Below are 20,126 nucleotides of genomic sequence, written 5' to 3' on the forward strand. Positions count from 1 at the left end.
CAAAAACATGCTATTCCGTTCATGTTATTTCAGAGAAACTGCAATAACATTTGAGAAAATAAAATTGCAGAAGAGAGCTCCCATGCATAGCACTGGGGTTCAGACACATACAGTCAGTCTCCTTCCTTTACACCCAGAATGAACATTGCTGTAGAGCTGTATCCAAAATGTGAATTGAGACTTATTTACACGGGAACAAAGTCAGTCCAAGGCCATTTTTTTTATTTAAAAAGTAGTTTTATGTTTTTTTGTTCTTACAAAATAATGCTTTAATAAGTAATCTGTTATACCCGTCGGTATATACAAACCACCGAATATAAATACTTACCGGACAACCNAAAAATAAATGTTTCTCTTCACATTTAATAATCCACTCTGAAGAAAATATTGGAATTAGTTATTTTCACTAAGCTCAAGGCTAAAACTGACCAGAAAATTTCCATACATATCATGAGTTGTGTAATGAAGGCCTATAGCTTCCAGGGTTTTCTCAGTTGCTATAAACACCTGAAGTTCAAAAAAAATTGGCTTTGAAGTCTCACATTTCCCCTCATTTCCATTTTATCAACGCACATTTTAAAAATAAACTTGTTATACTATAATGTGGATGAACACGAATTCAGGTGTTGGGAAATTTACTGAACAATGTCAAAATCATAGCATTCAAAATTAAGTCTTAAGGACCGATTTAAGACGAAGTCGTCTGTTGTTAGATTTCAAGTTTGGATACAGTATTGCATTTGTTGTTTAAATTAAGGCTCTGATTAAATCAAGGCAAGTGTTAATTATCTTTGTGCTAAGCTTCCCTTTTGTACACTCATCAGCTCCTATTTCATACATCACATGGCACATTGCAAGCATGTGCACCGAAACACCTCAAAACTTTAACCCAAATTGCATTCCTCCTGCTCCCTCAGAGGCACCCTGTGATACTGCCCAAAATATCAACACAGACTAGTCAGTCACGACAACAAACCGAATTCCAGCAGCACCATAATAACAGAATTTTATAAACATTAGTGGTCCCATATATCATTCATTTTCTATCAGGAGAGGAAGTACTATTTGGTCCCAGTTTTCATCCCATCGAACTTGCTTTGATTCTCTCAGTGTCCTTTTAAAGAGGCTTAGTTTGCTATTTTCACTGCGAAAATCTGTAAAGAGAAGCTTTAAAAAAAACACAAGACTTTTAGAAGATGGACAAGAAGTACAAGATAATAAAAATGTATTTTGCTAACAGTGTGACTAGAAATCTGTACTATGATTATATAGTTGTAGCCCATCTATTAAGCCATATCAGTAGAACAGTAATCAGTTCAGGCAGTAGATCCATCCTGCACACCACTTACTTTGCTTGAATTGTCTGCACCTTTTTGGTACAGTGTTTATAATTATGTGGAGAGTATACGTGGTGTTCTCATCTCTACTTTTGTCTTGATCAAAGTGAAGTGCAATGACAACAACTTGCAGTTACATAGTCACGTCAAGCTCCTCGACTGTCAAGCGCTCCAAAACACTGCACCATGTGAAGTCCGCTGTGTAAATGCAAGCTGTTGTTCAGGCAGGGTAGCGTTTTGTGGCGCTTAACAGTGGCAGAGCTGTCTGCCGAGCTGGGAACGTCACTTGAGAATTTCAGTAACAGGTGTAAACTTTCTCCGCTACCCACACCAACATTTTTACAGCCTCTCTTGAGTAACACTCAATTTATTGCTAATGGAGGGGAAATTGTGCGAGTTGTAGTGTGGATCCACCCACGTAGAAAACGTGATTCTGTCCAAATTCAGTTCATTTAGAGCCTAATAAGCCAGTGGCGAGAAGACATTCATCTCAATCAGTCTGGACTGGATTCGAGTCCAGGGCCCAGAGGTGTTACTTAACCCACAGTGTGTCAGGCTCTCTTCCAACATCACCTTTTCTTACACTATCCATCACAGTTCCATCAAGCCAGTCCTAGGTTTTTGTCTGGTATTTTCCTCTTTTGTTTCTTACGACGAGCGAAAAAGTGCTAATACTTTGCGGATGTTTTAAATTGAAATGCATTGATACGCACAATGCACCATAGAAATCTACAAAGGATTTTTAAAGCACTAAAACCCTGTATGTTTACAAAATTAAGTTTGGTTGCTTTTGAGTGAAACTCTTCATCGTTTCAACCTATTCAGCCCGCATTTGAATTCGTCAACTCCTTCGCTGTACCTTTAGTTGCTCGGCCAATTCATGGGAACTTTTAAATATTAAACCGTTTTCTTCATGTTTCACGAGTTCATGTAAACTGTAAAACAGGAAACAGAAAGAACACGTTTGATTTAAATGGTGAAAGAGAGACAGCAACTATTGAACACGCCAAGGTAATAGGCATTTAATTTAATTGCTAAATTAATTAATTCAATTAATTGTAAGTGAGATCCTGGTGTACAAGTTAATCTATAGCACGGGCACACCATGAACCAGCAGGATACAAAAGTGAGTGCTGCGCAAATATACACAAGTCTGGTACTCATTTGGCACCGATTAGCCGGTTTCTGGCACAGATCACCTCCTGACATCAGCAGCAACAGCTAGTAATGATCATCAGATCAGTGACCGTTCGGCGATGCCAGCAGCAACGTGATGATCCAGAAATGCTGACTGACGACTGTGCTATAACCTGACCTGTTTATAACCCGTCTTCTAAATGCCCAGCCAACAAAAAAACTATTCAGTTAGATTTTTTTTTATTTAGTCACTAAAGTGCCAGATATGAAGACATGTAAACATACATCAACAATCCATCAAAAAGTGACCCCTTGCACTGTGGGCCGAGTAGAAAGAGTGGGGGGAAAATACAGAGGGAAGGACCGAGGTAATACTGTGGATTAGACTCACCACTGAAAATGAATTGCACATACAGGCAAACAGCAACCAAACATGTCGACCACTTTCATAGGCAAATCTAGGCCACTGGATGATTTATGAAGACAGACTCCAAGATCACCAGAGCCTGAAAATGATCAGTAAAAAAAATGAAATGACATGATTTATCGCATTAAGTGTTAAATAAGAATAATCATTGCTTTGATATAGCGCCTTATCACGTCTTCGAGACATCTCAAAGCGCTTCACAGAATATATTGTAATATGCTGTAAACTGTAGCGACTGTGCGTTTTGTGGGCGAAATGTTGTTGCAATGTGCAATTACAGAGTCAGAGTCCTGTCGCAAACATTCAGGGCAACCCTGTTATGCAGTGCACCTCGCTGGAGCATGGGCTTATAAAACTACAACAACTTGTAGTGGCTTCACTTAGGTTAGCATCTCGAAGCACTGAGGCAGCGCTGTGTCAGAACTACAAACTGCACCACTGGAGAAATCATCATAAAATTCAAAAAGGCAACGAGAAATGATACAGGCAAAAAAGCATGGATAACGTGTATAATAATTACCACACAAAGCTTACCAAGCAGTACAGGATAATCTTCTGCTTCCAGCCACGGAGTGCAAATATGAACGTACTTAAAATTTATTTTTTCTATTAGCTTGTTATAAAATTCCTTCAGTGGGCCCTTTCCTGAAAAAATCCAAAAATCAAATGATTGAAAAAACACACCCACAAAAATGTACAGCAGCAATTATAATCCATTCCCCGGGAGGAAGGGAGGGGCGGAGGGAGGGAGGGAGGGAGGAAGGGGATTATCTGTAAACTTCTAAATCTTTTGTATGAATTGCATATAAACTGGTTTGGATGGTCTGCGGTGGGACAAGTGAAATTAAATTTTTCTCTTGAAGCTTTGTGAAACCTGATGATATTTAGTGCTTTTTGTATTGGTCAGCTGGGTGTCTGACACATGCAGAAAACCCACAACAAATGCTTAAGAGTATCCAAAGCAGACAGCCATGTGCATGTACACTTGAAAAAAATGTTATCCAACTTTTTAATCTCGCTGGACTTGGTACTGAAAATACAAATATTTTGATAATACGTCTATTTGATAATATGAAATAAACCAAATTGGAACATGATAAATCGCGCTAACAGTCTATCATAGAATGTACAGAACAATTACCTGTAATGACACAAATAAGCGACGGTAATGGAAAGCCGTCGATTATGAAGCCTTCATACTCTATGGATGCACAGAATACAGAGATTTAAAAGGTTTGCACAAACATACCGGAGTTTCAAAAATGGTTGTCAAAACACTGCAACAAAAAGAAATCTAGAGATTATTACCGCAGTCAATTTCTGTCACAATGACTACTCAAAAATGACCACAAAATTGTGTTCAATCATCAAGAGCGAAGAGTGCCATTTGACGTCACTCCTTTCTAACTATGATCAGATCATATAAGATTTTCCAAATTGTAGGTCAGTTCCCACAGTAGTTTATATATGATCGTTAAGAGTGTGACACTGCAAAAGAAGTTTGATCACAGTAAACGCATTTCAGCTAATTAATATTAACAGTGCATAAAGGCCTTGTAACAACGTACCTTCCAGCGATTTTAAAAGAATGGAGAAATCTTCATCCTCTGAAATCAAAGTGATGGGGAGAAATATTGGTATAAACTGTTACAGATTATATTCTGCTAAATTATATCTAAATGATACGTAAACCCATCATTGTTGATTATTGGTGGAATTTACATTAATACAGCAAGCAGCTTACAAGTATGGGGAAAAAATGATATTGCTCTTAAAAGTGCGCTTTAACTATTTTTATGCAAAGTTACAAAGTACGGCAATTTCCTAACAAACTACACTATGCATTTAACCATGTATATGGTTTGACAAAAGATGGTCTCAGCAAATAAGTGTTACCATTTTGTGCAATGTTCAATTACTAATTCCAATAAATGGGCAATGCCGTTTTCACCCAATCGATTAAAAAAAAAACTTTTGTGCGCTATGATAAATTAGTTATGGTGATAGGTACGTTGAAAATTTGGAAAAGCCGAAAAGGAGTTTTAGAAACTCTTGAAAAATAATTTGTGAATCAAGAGGTTTTTGTGTTCCTTTGAAGCTGTAAATCCTATAGGAGAATATCTGGATCACTTGGATTTATTTTTTTTCCCTGGGCTACACCTTATTCAGCCACAAGGAGGTGATATTAATCAAGGAATTTTACCTATTGCCGTAAAATCTCAAGACTCTAATCTCCGACCTGGAAATTCTCTGAATATTTTCCTCTGGTTACAAACTATTTCGCAAGTCACACCTTACTTGTGTAGGTGTGACTTGGGTTAGGGTCACACCTACACAAGTAGGTGTGACAAACTGCAAACTAACAGGAGAACTGCAAACACTGAGTACAAAAACAGTCCGGGTTGGACTAACTGACTTGCGCTCCAAGGAGCTGTACTGATGCAAAGTATAGGAAAAGCAGAACGCCAAATCTTGCTGTGTAGAATAAAAAAAGTTTGTGACCGACCTGTCCAGCTAGTACTGCTGAGCAATAACGCTGGCCTTCCTCGTACATGTGTAACAATCCCGGTATCGAGGTTCATTTCTGTAAAGGCAGTCTGTTCCATATTGGGAGACACACATTCTATCCTAGTTTCACACCAAAAATACAATGTTCACTTTGTACGGCATTAGACTACAGATGCGTTTTAACTGTTAAAAGATTTATCGTAAGATTTATTTCTAGAACGCTAAGAATATGTTTATTTTATATCAATATTTATTTGAATAAATGTCATCACAATAACAATAAAAAAACTAACTTGACCAAATATTCATTATATTTCTATATTCTGACACAGTTCAGCGTAAAATATTTTCTTTGTGTCGATCAATACGACATAGTTTTGGTTAGAGCATTTTTGTACTTCTGTACTTTGTACTTTATACCATGCATACCTTGCTGTGAATTGGGAATACTCATAGGCAAGCTTTTTAAATAGCTTATGTTGCAATTCCAGTGGAGTTTCTCTAAAGATGGGCGGTGGGCAGTCATACAGTGTGATTGCTCTTTGAGAGAAGACAATATATTTTATTTCTTTAGTCAAGCAGATTATTCAATTTAACATTAAACGCAACAAGATGTGAAAAATTAGTTTCTACTTGAACGTGGAGGTTATATAGGGCTACACGGATTTGTGATACGATTAAAACTACTGTACAATGATTCCTTTTTTAAGGAATAGAACAAATGTGTACATTGACGAAAAACAAATCATGACAAAGTATGAAGAAAGATTGAAGACAGTTAAGAGTTTTTAAACTTGTGCAAAGGTTAGGAAAGTTTGTAACACTCACTTAATATTCCAATTTTGTTTCAAATCTTCTTGCATAGCTTTGGTAACACATAGATTAAAATTGGAGAATTTTCCAAAAAGCTTTTCATACCTAGTTTTGAAAACAAATGCGGGTTCAGAACATATGTGAATGCTCAGTGAATGAGATCTACATTGCAATTGCATTATAACTGAATCAATCAAAGTGAGTTACAACTAGGCTGCGCCATGTATAGAAATACAAACTATTTAATTCTCCCAATTGTAACAAAAACAATTCTGACACTCCTAAAATTGCTTTATCTGTGTGTTTACAGCGCATGACTTTCTCTCCATTAAAATATTAATTACAGAATTTTAAGATCAATATTACAGAAAATAAAGTTAACAAATGGTTTGTAATATATTATTCCACTATAATGTTTTGGAATCACCTCATTTTCAATAATTTAATTCACGATAGTTACATGAAATGAAGCATGAAATAAGCAATAACAGCAAATACTTAATATAATTTTAAATATGCACATGAAAAACTATACTCACCATTTGGCGATCAGAACAATAGGGTGACGTTCTCCGTGTGTTAGTTGCATGATGGTATAACCATAATTGTGCCAGTCGACAATAAGCTTACTACCTCTCAGCAAACATACTGCCCACGCAGCTGCTATAGCAGGGAGGCCTGGTGGATTCTGTTAGCAATTGCAAAGACAAGAAAATAAATCTTTGTACGTAATCTAAACGATTCATAATATAAGAAAACATGTATGAGGTCTTTACCTGCAGAAGAATGTATGCAGGTGCATCAATCTTCAGAAGACTATAACATATTTGTATGGTCTGTGCAAAGACTTTGATACCGTACTGGAAAATCCTTGGTCCAACTATAAAATAGAAAGGCAAAACCTAAAATTCTGCAGTGTCCTAAAATACAGAAAACTTGTGATTTAATCGCATTCACATTTTCACAGACAAATTATTTTGCCATGCAAAATAGACTAGATTTTTACAACTGTCCTTCAAGCTCAGTTTTCACCTTCACACGTCCTATAATTACCACGTAAACGCAATAAAACTTACATTTAACCGCTGTTATTTCAGGGATGTGAAAAATCTTAATCTTTTCATTGTATAAAACGTCTTGATGGGGTTTCGCACCTGCAAACAGAATTCAGATATTATGTACCAATGTCGAGCTCACGTCGTTCCAACCAATCCATCTCGTGAATTCCCACGTGCAGGTGGAAACCTCAGGTCGGTTTGGACGACTGTTTGTGGGATGCCGCTGTGCGCAATTGGCTGACCAGTGTTTTGTGGGTGAAACTTCATTCCACTTTCCTGGAATGCCTTGCCCGAGAGCCCGGTGGGAGCCGATTCAATAACAACTTTTAAGAGAGTAGATCATTATTTAGGGAGGACAAGGTTGCAGGGCTATGGGGAGAGAGCGGGGGAGTGGGGTTGATCAGGGCAATAATAATAATAATCCTTGCATTTGATATAGCGCTTTTCACGTCGGGAGGACATCCCAAAGCGCTTCACAGAACACACTGTAAAGTGAATTGACTGTATATTTGTGGGCGAACGCGGCAGCCAATTGCGCACAGCAATGTCCCACAAACAGTCGTAGATTGAAAATGACCAATTTATTATTGTTTTTGGTGTTGGAGGGATTATTATTAGGCTCTGTGTGGAGTAAGGAAACTTGCCCGAGGTTTCGCCCTCTGCCTGGAATTTAACTCAGGTCTCTCACTTGCAAAGTGGGGAGAGAGAGAGTGGGTTGACTTGGAAGCTCTTCTCAAAGCGCCGGCTCGGAGACGATGGGCCGAATGGCCTCCTTCCTGTGGGGTCTAATTCCACAATACAGTCTAACCTGTGAAGGCGACGTGATAAAGGCGCTGTATCAAATGCAAGGAATATTATTATCGATTGATTGATTGATTGATGATGAGTTTCCCCGCGCGTCAACACACCGGCCTGACCGCCGGCCCCCAAAATAAAAGCCTGGTGGCCACTGACTGACTGCCCACAGTAGCCCAGCACTGTGTGGGCCACTGACTGACTGCCCACAGTAGCCCAGCACTGTGTGGGCCACTGACTGACTGCCCACAGTAGCCCAGCACTGTGTGGGCCACTGACTGACTGCCCACAGTAGCCCAGCACTGTGTGGGCCACTGACTGACTGCCCACAGGTGTGGGCCACTAACTGACTGCCCACAGTAGCCCAGCACTGTGTGGGCCACTCACTGACTGCCCACAGTAGCCCAGCACTGTGTGGGCCACTGACTGACTGCCCACAGTAGCCCAGCACTGTGTGGGCCACTGACTGACTCACCAGGGTAGCCCAGCACTGTGTGGGCCACTGACTGACTCACCAGGGTAGCCCAGCACTGTGTGGGCCACTGACTGACTCACCAGGGTAGCCCAGCAGGGTGACGGCGAGGCCGTGCCTGGCCAGCGACAGGGAGTGATACTGCATGCGGGGGCTGCGGCCCAGGTCGCCCAGCACCAGGACACAGGCCTTGCCGGCCCGCTCGGCCCTGCCCCAGGCCCGGTGGCAGACCAGGGAGGCCAGGCAGGTGCCCAGGCCCAGCAGCACCAGGCCGGTCAGCAGCGGCAGGCCCAGGCAGGTCAGGGAGTAGCCGCACACGGCGCCGGCGGCGAACAGCAGCGACAGCTCCAGCCTCAGCCCCATGGCAACCGGACCCCGGCCCCGACCTCGCGAGACTTCACCACTAGGGGGGCGGGGCCTCGGCTCAAACACCGCGAGATTTCACCACTGGGGGGGGGGCCTCGGCTCAAACACCGCGAGACTTCACCACGGGGCGCGGGGCCTCGGCTCAAACACCGCGAGACTTCACCACTGGGGGGCGGGGCCTCGGCTCAAACACCGCGAGACTTCACCACTGGGGGGCGGGCCTCGGCTCAAACACCGCGAGACGTCATCCCGGTCCCCTTAAACCTCGCGAGATTTTATTCCTCCCCTCCTCTCCCCCCCTCCCGAGGCGTTGTCACCATGGAGACGGCTTCACTTCCTCACCCTCACCCCCCCCCCCCCCCACACACACACACTCACACAGCCTGAACCTGAGGGGCGGCTGCCCTGTGTGTGTGGGGGGTGGGGTATGTGTTTGGGGGTCGGGGGGAATGTGGGGGGGGCGGGGTATGGGGAGGTGAGTGTGTGTGTGTGGGGGGTGAGGGGGGGGGTGTGTGTGGGTGTGAGTGGGGGTGTGTGTGGGGGGTGTGGGGGGGGGTGTGAGGATGAGGGTGGGTGTGTGTGGGTAGGAGTGGGGGTGTGGTGGGGGTGGGGGGGTGTGTGTGGGGGGGGGGTGGGGAGGTGTGGGGGGGGTGTGAGGATGAGGGTGGGTGTGTGGGTGGGTTTGTGTGTGGGGTATGGGGGTGAGGGTGGGTGTGAATGTGGGGGGGTGGTGGTGAGGGTGGGTGTCTGGGGGGGGGTGTCTGGGGGGGGGGTGTGAGGGTGGGGGGGTGGTGGTGCCTCTGTCACTGCCTCTGTCTGTTGTTGAAATGCAGCTACAAACAATCAGCAAAACGCTCCTCCCGGACTGCGCCACAATATCGTCCCAATACAGAGACAACAGCAGCGTGCGTTTATACAGCCGCGCTGCGCCGCGCTGCGCTCCGCCCGTCGAGCGCTCTGGGGCGCTATCCTGCGCGAGGGGCGCTACATGGACCCGAGTTGCCGTCGGGGGCCGCCGGCTGCCAGACGTCGGGACGTTCCTCCCGACGTGAGAGGCGCTTCACAAATGTGATTTGTCGGGGCCGTGTTTCGGTTTGGCTCGTGCGCGGCGATCCCGGTCAGCGTCGCGTCGGTTGGTACGGTTTTGTGAAGCCCTTCCGTTGGGTTTAAGTGGTGAAAGCGACTTGAAAGGTTTGAATTCCGGATCCGATTAAAAACGCGGTTGCGCAAAGCATTGAAGAGCGCTCCCTGAACCGGGAGCTGAACGTGAACGTCTCTTGTCGTGTTGCGCACCAGAATTAATAGCCTTACTTTTCTGGTTCCTGGACGCTTCGGTGCTGACTCGCGTACGGTTTGCGATACCGTTATTTCGAGCTGAAGCTCCCGATTGCCCTCTTGACGTGCGCGCGCGCGTACGTGTTTCATGAAACACTGCAAAGTTAAATGCAAGTCAGCAGGTGGCATTGCAGTCCCGCTCTTCGAATTATTTTTCTCTGATCTCACCGAACGCACTGAAAACTGCAGCAGTCGGGGCTTGGTTTTTTTTGGGGGGAGGAATTGGGGGCTGCCGGTTAAATTTGAGTCATGGAAAAATCACTGCGGCGGAGTGGACGGGGTTGGAGGTTACTTGTGAGACAGCGATCACGCCAGTAATGGTTTATTTCTTTAACCCATAAATACGATGGTAACAATCTCAGGTACAGTTATGACAAATCTATATTGAGATGGTTCATATCTAGTGGCGACTAACTCCCGAGAATCATTCGGTAAATCGTAATTTTTTCCTTCTGCGGGAGGGGGTTGGCATTCCTTTTTTGGGGCATCTCGCTCGCCAAAGGTTGACTGAATTGAAACTTTTATACCCCAAAGTTTGGGTGCACGATAACTGTGACAAAAGGGTGGAACCAGATGTTAATTTACCCAATTAAGGGTTCACAGTTCGATTAGCCAATCGTATTCCCAAACCGGTTCATCCGGTCACTTTTATATCCCTAACATGCACGCTTAGGTGATTATGTGTTGACCTTACGGGAATTTTGAGGGTCCTTTCGAGTCCTGATGTACACGAGTGTGAAGAGTTCACCTCTTCAGTTAATTCTCTCATTTTGACACCTTGGAGCCATAAAATTCTGGTTATCTTGTCATTAGTGCTAATGAGAATAACATTCCGAGAAGGAGAACTCTTTACTTTAATTACAGCCCTCTCTTACAGGTTGGCGTTTAAAATAGGTAAATTAGTCACTTAGATAAAATCCACGACTATTTGTGGGACGCTGCTGTGCGCAGTAGCCTGCCGCGTTTCGCCCACAACATGCAGTCACTACAAGTAACAGTATATTCTGTCAAGCGCTTCGAGACGTCTCGAAGACGTGATAAAGCGCTATATCGAATTCAAGGATTATTATTATTGTGGACGATAATAAAATCCAGTGATTCACAGTACAAGCCTTGTTCTATTATGGAGTCTCCCCTCGTGTAAAAGTATTACATTTAGCAGGGTACAGATGTACACACAGAACACATTTACAAATGCACAGTCACTACACTTCACAGCAAATCCTGTGAAGCGCTTTGAGACTTCTTGATGACCCAACAGGGCGCCATATCAAATGCAAGGATTATTATAATAAGCATTTACCCCCCCCCCCCTCTGCTGGAATGCCCTGATACCTAAAGCAGAACCTTGTATATTTGAGGTAATACAGTATATATATTGCACATCAGAATCCTTTGCTTTTTATCTTTTGGGAATCCACATAATTCTACTCGGCGCCGGGCAGCTTTGATCAGAACAGATGGAGAAACGTGAAGCAAACACAGACGCAACTGTGAGAACTGAAGAATGCGAGTTTCAATCGAGCACAACTGCTGTTTGCAACCAGAGTGGCTTTTTTTTATTTAAGCTCAAGGATCCGTTCAAGTTCCCGATGGGCGAGGGCAAGTGAACGCAATCAATCGATTCACCAACAGAGCAATGCCGCCGTGTAGCGAGCCCTCCTCGGGGTGGTCTGCTTCTGCCTTCTAGCTCGCGGTCGTCCATCCACGGCAGGTACTGTCCTGGGCGCCCCGATCTTGGTTTGGCACGGCGTTCTTGAACCTGTGTCCGTCCAATCTTGGGGCAGGCATTGGATCACCTGGCCCGAGTCACGCTGGGTTCACGCGAACATCCCGCGGTGCGTGCGCGCAGCTGCAGCCCACGCGTGAGACATTCACGTGACCGTGAGTTATCAATCATGAGTTTCAGTCCGGCCCCCGAGTTCCAGTGGTGGTGTCCGGTTGGCTCATACCTAATCTAGAAGTTAACCCGTTCACAACATCTATCACGATTCTAACATCATACATGAAATATAAATCCTAACACAATCGAGCAGCGACTGGAATGAGACACAGAAGTGGCACAGCTCTTCTAAACCCCACTGTGCCTTAACGTTCATGCCAAACAAACTTCATCCCTGGAGAGAGAAAGAGAGAGAGAGAGAGAGAAGGAGGGGTGGGGATTGATATATCCACCAGGCTCTGAAGAGCCAACAGCTTGAGATCAGGTTGAGGAGCAAGTATGAATGTTTCTCTGGTTCTGTTGACTGCCTTCCTGCTGCTAAATCGCCTCTCTGCCGAGGAGGATAAGCTGAACGATGTGATTTCATCTCTAGACATGGCAACTTCGTTCTTCGAAAGCGAATACGACAATATTAATTTGGACGGGGTGGTGGGATATCGTCTGTTGCACGGTAAATCAAACAAGTGCCTCTGCGCTTTTTCTAAGCTTGTGTAGCGAGAGAGAGAGAGAGAGAGAAAAGCCACAGCTACAGGAGGAGGAATGAAAGCCATGTGAAATGTACTAGGGTGGCGACACGTTTGCAGAGAACGCTTGTGTTTTAAAACAGCATCCGTTCGAAACGGGCAAACGAACGCAATTAAGATCAAAAGGTAAATCGAGATGTGATGTGACTTTAAAGAAAATCTGCCGGCAAATGCAAGCAAGAACTGTGTACAGCCTTATGGGGCACAGCGTACATACTAGCATGTTGCTAACCACGGTTGAATGATCATAGATTGTTCCGTATGTGTATTAGCAAATACCAGGGCAAAAGAGATTGATATGGTCAAGTAAAAATGTAAAACAAATAACCATCCTGTTTTAAACACTGTACGTCCACATTCATATATAGAGGATGCTGCGCAATGTTGTTTTACTATTCCATCGCAAGTTACAAAGGTCAGCTTTTACTTGTAAAATGAGATCAATAGCAATCGTAACAAGAAGTATTCTGATTACCAAGAATCGGAAGTCAGTGGGACTCCATACAAAACTACAATACGAACCTTCTACCAAATTAAAGAAAAATGTCTGTGTTTTTGTGTGTATTTAGGACTCATTGTAATGTGTACGTGTGTGCCGGGCTATCTCTTTAAAGATTGTTTTAATACGCAGCAGCAGCGTTCAAATGAAACAGACATCTCTAAGCACTTTACAAAATATAATATAATCCTTGCATTTGATACAGCGCCTTATCAAGTCGTTGCGTCGTCTCAACTCGCTTCGCAGATTACACTGCAAAGTGAATTGACCGTGTATTTTGTGGGTGTAATTAGAAATGGAATTAGAAATGAAAGTTAGTGCTTTGGAGGGGAAAGCAGCTGCTAATTTGTGCCAGCAATATCCGCTACACAGCAATAAAATGAGGCAACAATTTTAATTTAATTTAATTTGAATGTGGCATTTGAATGAAGAGGGAATTTAAGCCAAAGTAATGTGGAGCAAAACTTTGCATTCCTTTGGAAAAGCAGCGGGAGGAGGCAGAGTGGAAACCCATCACTTTACATCCATCCAAATCACAAGGCAGATGGTACCAAAGCTAAATTAGAGTCCAATATCCAAATGCATTCTCTTTTCAAAATGTATCATGGGATCTTTAAAATCCACCTGAACAGGCAGATGGGACCTCGGTTTCAATGTGAAGGACAGTACCGCTGACAACGCAGCACTGCCTCAGCATTGTGTTGCATGGTCAGCCTGGACCGGCCCAACGTGGGGCTTGAACCCACAATCTTCTGACTCAGAGGGGAGAGTGCGATCAACAGAGACGCCTTTATTACACAAAGCAAATAAAACCCTTCCACCTTATGTGACAACGGATGGAAGAGCAGTGATCTTCCCTTCATATGTCGAGTTGTTTGCTTGACATAACCTGATTTGTTTTGATACAGCGCCTTATCAAGAGAGTTTAAAACATAACTCAGTTTCGTACAATAATAATAATAATTCTTGCATTTGTTTCAGCGCTGTATCAGGTCTTTGAGATGCCTCAAAATAAAAAAAGGGGAATTGACTGTAGACGTTGCATCGTCTAGATCAAAGTTTTCTTGAGTCTATGGCTTTGGAGACAATAAATGTTTTCTTGAGTCTATGGCTTTGGAGACAATAAAAGATAACAAAAGCATGAAGTGGTAGCGAAAAGCCATAACTAGTTAAATGTAGAACAGATTCCTTCATTTGTTTTGGGAGTGCCGGAAGAAGAAAGTCTTAAATTGCTGATAAAACAATTAGAAATATAATTTAATGCTTCAATGTCAATATCATACTTATATAAATATAATATATATAATTTAATACTTCAATATAAATAGACTTCAAAATTGTACTTTATCGATGACAATGTTCTAATGTCTGATTTTCGTAGGATTATTGATTTTTTGTTGTTGTAAGAAATTATTTTTTCCCTCCAAAATACGATCAAATTAGGAAAGGAAACTTTATAAAAGTACAGCTACCTGCATTTTTTCTTGTTTTTAGAGATATTAAGTCTCCCGGCTCGGAGACAGGCTCCGCCACTGTGAAGCGCTCTGAGACGCAACCCTGCGTGGAGGGCACGATATAAGTGCAAGTTGTTGTTGTTGAATGTTCCCAGTTCTCTTCTCTCCCGGAGGTGCTGACTCGTGCTAAGACACAGTTCAGTAGCCACTGTTTGTCCTCAATAGTCTCTGCGATTATTTCTTTTGAACCAACGGAAAAAGTTCAACCAGTGATTTCCAGCTGGTCGGTCAATTTCTTCTGATCGCTGGGCTCCAAGATGAAGTCGCAACCCTTTGTTTGAAATCTACAGACTCTGTGGCAAGTAGCAGCAGTGAAAACACAAATAAAATGTTCCCCAAGTTCACATGAGAGTCTGTCTTGTCTCTTGTCTGATTAAAATGTTCTTTGCAAAGTAAAATAAAAGCACGAAACGCCAGAAAGTCTGTTGCAGATAGACGCTAAGTTCTTTACTTTCACAGATAGAGCAAATTCCTTGACATTTACGGTATGTTAAAAATATTTCCTAAGAAGAAATTGTGGTAATAATAAACCTTCTTAAAAAATCAGTGGGTTTTGCAACTTTTCCTTCTGCGAAAATGTGCGACAGTTAAAATTCTCCCAGAACTGACACTCATCATTGTGTTTGATCTTACATGAGCAACACTGTTTTGTTCACAGTTCAGCTGGAAGATGCTTTAAAGCACTGGTCAATTTCAGGACACGAAGCTGTCTTACAACGTACAAAGGTGGTTGACCTACTCGCAAGACTGGAAATCCTCGCAGAGAAAGCCATCGAGCAACTCAAAGCAAACGACCCCAAGTACTTCAAAGGTAAAACTTTCTCCAATGAGCCTCTAATCGTAAATGATTTAACAAAGGTCTGACTCAAACTACCTGCACTGAGCAGACTCAATGTTACATCAATGTGTTTGATGAACATAAATTAACATGGGCACAATAGGTAGATTGTTACATTTAGCGGATGCCTTCTTTAAATTAAACCGTATTTAAAATTAACTTGGTTTTAGTGACTTCAGTGTCCTCAATGGCTTTATCCTAACAACCCAATAGACCATCTCTACCGTTTACCATTCCATGGGCCTGTAATAATAATGATCCTTGCATTTGATGTAACGCCTTATCACGTCTTCGAGATGTCTCAAAGCCCTTCACAGAATGTACTGTAAAATGAATCGACTGTATGTTGTGTGGGTGAAACCTACCAACCAGTCGAAGGAAAAACAAGTCAAATAGTTTCAGGAAGGGAAGAGGGGGGATTAGTAATTCATTGGCGATTAATTCAAGCTGCTTTAACTTTGAAGTATTTTCTTAATTTTCCTGCAGCCTTTGAGCCTCTACTAAACACTGATTTCTGGACTCTCGATCCGGTGTGGAAAGAAACAGACCCCAAACTGGTTTATCTTAAGTCGAGAGCAACAGAGTGTTTTCCTGAAGATATCAGTGACAAGTGTATGACTCAACTGCTGGGTACTTGGTATGTTCCGTCTTGCTCAATTTCTACAAAAGGCTGACGTTATGGCCACTAATCATAATTACTGTATAACAATAATAATCCTTGCATTTGATATAGCGCCTTATCACGTCTTGTAGATGTCTCAAAGCGCTTCACAGAATATACTGTAAATTCTAGTGACCGTATGTTTTGTGGGTGAATACACTCAAGAGAAGGCAGAACTAATGTACTGTTCCAGCTATATCAGTTCTCTCCATTGAAATACTTACTTATGTAAGTACTTTTACCCCCAAAAGGCCTTCTGATACGTCAGTAAATTCGTATCTCTCTTTGATGTTGTGATGGGAAGATGGTTAGGGAGGGTTTTGTGTAAGGATGCGATTCAATGGGCCGGAGAGCCTTCTTCTTCCAAACATCTCTTGTGAGGGCTTGTCCTTTAGATATTTTCTCTCTTGCTTTGCTCCTCCTGTGGTGTTCCTGGGCTTTCGAGCGCTGCTAGCAGCACATTGTGTTGATTGGCGTTGTCTTAACGTAAACGTAAACTCCAAAGAGAAGTCAAATAACACAGCGTAGGATTTAATACCCAGAAAAATGAATACAGATTAGGTTTAAATATCTTTTGAAAGGATGCATCTAATCAGAGTGGTTTTGTTCAGCAATTACGTTCGGGCCATAGTTTTATCGAGAAGTTTATAGAGTGAAAGCAGATGTAACAATGTGAAGTTAAATCAAACTAAGTGGCTGAGACAATACAGTGAGCTGGTCTACGAGCTCCCAGCAATGGATTGCTGTTGTTTTCCAAATGCTTTGAAAAGATTGTTAATGTTTATCCATTCTGTTGAATATAGGAATGATTATGGGCTCCCATGCCTCGTCAGCAGTACTTGCAGGAACCTGATGACAGCTTTTGGTTGCCCAGATTATTCCATTTCACACCAGCTGTTGTATTTCCTCATCGCCGAACTAGTAAGCAAGACTTTTTTTTTACTGACTGCGACTGGAAAACAGCCTGCTTTGCCTCCATTACCTGTCACTCTCCTTACCTGTGCATTTATAGCGATTTCTGCATTCTAATTCTGTTAAGTACTGTTAAGCGATTAAATAGATCTGTCGAAATTTCCACCTCTGCTTTACTTTTACCTTATATTTAGTCTCCTTTAAGGAAATTGTGATTAAATAATTCAATATATGGATGTTCGGCCTAATTCATTTGTGATTTTGCAAATTGGGTCCACTATGATTATGGCTAACTGTATCTGAGTTCGGAGACAGTTAGCGAGCTTTAAAGTATTGATTTATGGGGAATATGAATGTGCAGTTTGTTAAAGATACTTTAAGAGTTTAACTCAAAGCCATGTAATTAATTTAAGCATGGGAAAAATCAAGCTTTGTTCCCTTTTCCATGAGAAAACCCACCTCTCCTTCACTGGTACCAGAATGAACATTTTTTCCATTCCAAAATTCTAGAAAAAGTGCTCAAACGTTCTGGGAGCTCAGCGCAGGAGAGAATCGCACGTTTCGTTCATTGTCCAGGATTATAAAACGATCTTCTGTTCCAATATCATGCAAAGAAACCTGCAGATCGAAGATAATGACTTTCCACTGCACCTGCACGATTTATTTGTGGAAAACAGTAAGTAGCTTAAGTCTGTGGACGGACTCTTATGATCAGGCTGATTTCTGCTAGGGTGAGGGGGGGCGCGGGAGGTGGGGACAGAGAACAGAATTTACAGAAGGATTTCTGAAATCTTTGAAGTTCAATATGTGAAGCTAACTTAAAGTGCAGCGAAGCTAATGGTGCTCTGTATGAAAGATCAGTAACTGTACCGATAATATATATCTGCCCCCTTTCTTCCCCACCCCCACCCCCACCCCCAGGTCACGCCTGAAGACCTTTCTCTTCGACCATGCCTACAGTCACCTCTCCTCTTGCCCCATCCCCCCCCTGCTCTGCGTCGTGTTCCGACACTGTCTAGCGCTCCGGGACGCTACCCGGCACGAGGAGGCGCAGCGTAAACACAAGCTGTTGTTGTTGTACTCCACATGTACACTTATTGATCGTTCTTCCTAGTAATGGTTTGCGGACTGGCCGGATTCTCGGAGTTCTACGAAACTCGATGGCTTGAAAACATTCTGACTTGGCAGGAAACTACAGACGGTTGCTTTGGCAAATCCAGTGAGTATATTAAAAATATGAACAGGGAATGTAGACACAAATGATTCTCATTGTGTTTAAAACTTAGCATTGAATGTCCTTTTCTCCATCCATTGACAACATTTCTCTCTCTCTCCTCCACCACCCCCACACACACACGTAATTGAGCCGCAACAGGTATCATTGTGTCCTATCCATCAGAGCATTTTTGTTATATATCTCAAACTATACTTATTCCCTATAACCTCAATATTGTTCACAAACAGATATTTGTTCAGTTCTGGTTTGAAGCGCGAAGAAAGAAATACTTCCTGATATGTATTCTAAACTTGCGTCCTCTTGTTTTGCTGCATTGGGAGCATTATTTTTGGTTTACTTTCTCAATCGTAGCTGGAATCTTATTTACCTCTATAAGGTTCCCTCTGATCTGTCTCATTTCAAGGCTCAAGAGCTCACTGCATAGCTAATTGTTGCTCTTAGTTCAATCCTCCAACACTGCAATAAATAAGTGAATGCTTTAATTAGATGGAGAGATTAGACTCCAAGATTAACCACAACGAATATTTCTTATAGCCATTGATGTGATAGTGGAGTTCAATTACCAATTCTACAGGTCAGACAATAACGTGTGTGCACTTGCGAGAGCCTGGAGTATTGAGAGATTAGTGAAATGTGGCTCAAAACATCTATTCCATAATTGGGAAAATACGAAGCTGTGTACTGTGTAGTATTGTTAAAGGCACTGCGCTCACAATGTACACCTGATGTTTTGTGGTTTGAAATTAGACAATTCTGCATATACATCAGTGAAAGAACCGTATAAGTTGACAGAACACAAGCGAGTAAAAAGGAGAGAAAAATTGTTGAAAGGTAAGCCCGTCTTAAACTAAACATGTTTGCATTAGTTGCATATCAAGACGCTCCTCTTCGACCGTGCCTTCGCCCCGCCCCCCCCTCCTACCCGCTCTGCCCTCCACCCTCCCTGATCCCAACCCCCACCCAACCCGCTCGGTTCCTAATCCCTGACTATTCAGGCCTTGGTAAGTCTTCCCGACGTGAAAGGCGCTTTACAAATGCAATTTTGTATTGGATCTTTTGACTCCTGTACGTGCTATTAATAACAGTGACTTTATACAAACACACACATTCAACAACAACGTAAACAGTCACTACACCAGACAGTGAATTCTAGGAATCACGATGAGATGTTTCGATGGCCCGATGAGGCGCTGTACCAACAGGAAAGTATTATTATTTGTGGATTTCTGAAAGATAAACCAGAAATAGGCTTGTACCTAAAACGTCTCTATTGCTTGTGTTCCAGGTGGTTGCTCAAGCCACATGACTGCTGTTGCTGTAGCTGCCCTCGGGGGTTACCTCCGCTTCTATGGAACAAGGCAGAACATTACTGTTATATAGCAACACTATTGCTTGTTCTTTGGATTCCACTGAATCATTAGTTTTAGCTGTGTCTGTATCAACCTCAAAGGTGTACACTTGGTTTCCTCTCCTATTCGTGGTAGTACTCTATTGTAATTTGGTCTTGTTAGTGCCCAACGCGTTGACAATTATGTGCGTCTCAGATTCCCAGAAAAACATTAGTTAGTCGCTGATGTACGTCCTAGGATATGGTGAACAGCTATTTCATCTTCCCTTTCTCATATATTGGTGGCTGAGGTAGAGCTGCTAATAACAGAGGGGAGAGAAAAAAAAAAATGCGCTTCAAAACAAATTGGGCACAATACAGTATTTTTATGGCTTTACATCATACGGTCACTGAGTTGAAGTTA

General features: G+C 42.6%; 2 protein-coding genes across 2 annotated transcripts; one reads left to right on the top strand and one right to left on the bottom strand.

Annotated features, from left to right (window-relative positions):
* Nucleotides 1-214: 214 nt before the first annotated feature.
* Nucleotides 215-8,929, bottom strand: alg1 (ALG1 chitobiosyldiphosphodolichol beta-mannosyltransferase). Its single transcript, XM_007893796.2, has 13 exons — nt 8,631-8,929; nt 7,299-7,376; nt 6,999-7,102; nt 6,762-6,910; nt 6,238-6,327; nt 5,839-5,949; nt 5,408-5,529; nt 4,470-4,508; nt 4,043-4,102; nt 3,436-3,546; nt 2,866-2,980; nt 2,197-2,272; nt 215-1,167 (listed from the first exon to the last, which is right to left on the bottom strand). The coding sequence occupies exons 1-13, from the start codon at nt 8,908-8,910 to the stop codon at nt 1,033-1,035; spliced, it is 1,470 nt and encodes a 489-aa protein (XP_007891987.1). The 5' UTR covers nt 8,911-8,929; the 3' UTR covers nt 215-1,032.
* Nucleotides 8,930-12,212: 3,283 nt separating this feature from the next.
* On the top strand, nt 12,213-20,073 carry cunh16orf89 (chromosome unknown C16orf89 homolog). Its single transcript, XM_007893797.2, has 8 exons — nt 12,213-12,641; nt 15,386-15,538; nt 16,052-16,202; nt 17,030-17,147; nt 17,649-17,814; nt 18,253-18,357; nt 19,123-19,206; nt 19,661-20,073. Exons 1-8 carry the CDS (start codon nt 12,470-12,472, stop codon nt 19,753-19,755), a joined length of 1,044 nt encoding a protein of 347 aa, XP_007891988.1. The 5' UTR covers nt 12,213-12,469; the 3' UTR covers nt 19,756-20,073.
* Nucleotides 20,074-20,126: the final 53 nt, after the last annotated feature.

The sequence above is a fragment of the Callorhinchus milii genome, unplaced genomic scaffold, assembly GCF_018977255.1.
Source record: "Callorhinchus milii isolate IMCB2004 unplaced genomic scaffold, IMCB_Cmil_1.0 Scaffold16, whole genome shotgun sequence".
NCBI lineage: Eukaryota > Metazoa > Chordata > Chondrichthyes > Chimaeriformes > Callorhinchidae > Callorhinchus > Callorhinchus milii.

What these genes read in the sequence shown, in the direction of transcription:
- alg1 (XM_007893796.2), bottom strand. Translation starts at nt 8,910, where the DNA reads ATGGGGCTGAGGCTGGAGCTGTCGCTGCTGTTCGCCGCCGGCGCCGTG. An exon ending in AAACAAAATTGGAATATTAA is followed by an intron (nt 5,950 to 6,237) that starts GTGAGTGTTACA and finishes CTTCTCTCAAAG; the next exon opens with AGCAATCACACTGTATGACT. An exon ending in GCTTATTTGTGTCATTACAG is followed by an intron (nt 3,547 to 4,042) that starts GTAATTGTTCTG and finishes GGATTTTTTCAG; the next exon opens with GAAAGGGCCCACTGAAGGAA.
- cunh16orf89 (XM_007893797.2), top strand. Translation starts at nt 12,470, where the DNA reads ATGAATGTTTCTCTGGTTCTGTTGACTGCCTTCCTGCTGCTAAATCGC. An exon ending in GGGATATCGTCTGTTGCACG is followed by an intron (nt 12,642 to 15,385) that starts GTAAATCAAACA and finishes TTTTGTTCACAG; the next exon opens with TTCAGCTGGAAGATGCTTTA. An exon ending in CGGTTGCTTTGGCAAATCCA is followed by an intron (nt 18,358 to 19,122) that starts GTGAGTATATTA and finishes GTTTGAAATTAG; the next exon opens with ACAATTCTGCATATACATCA.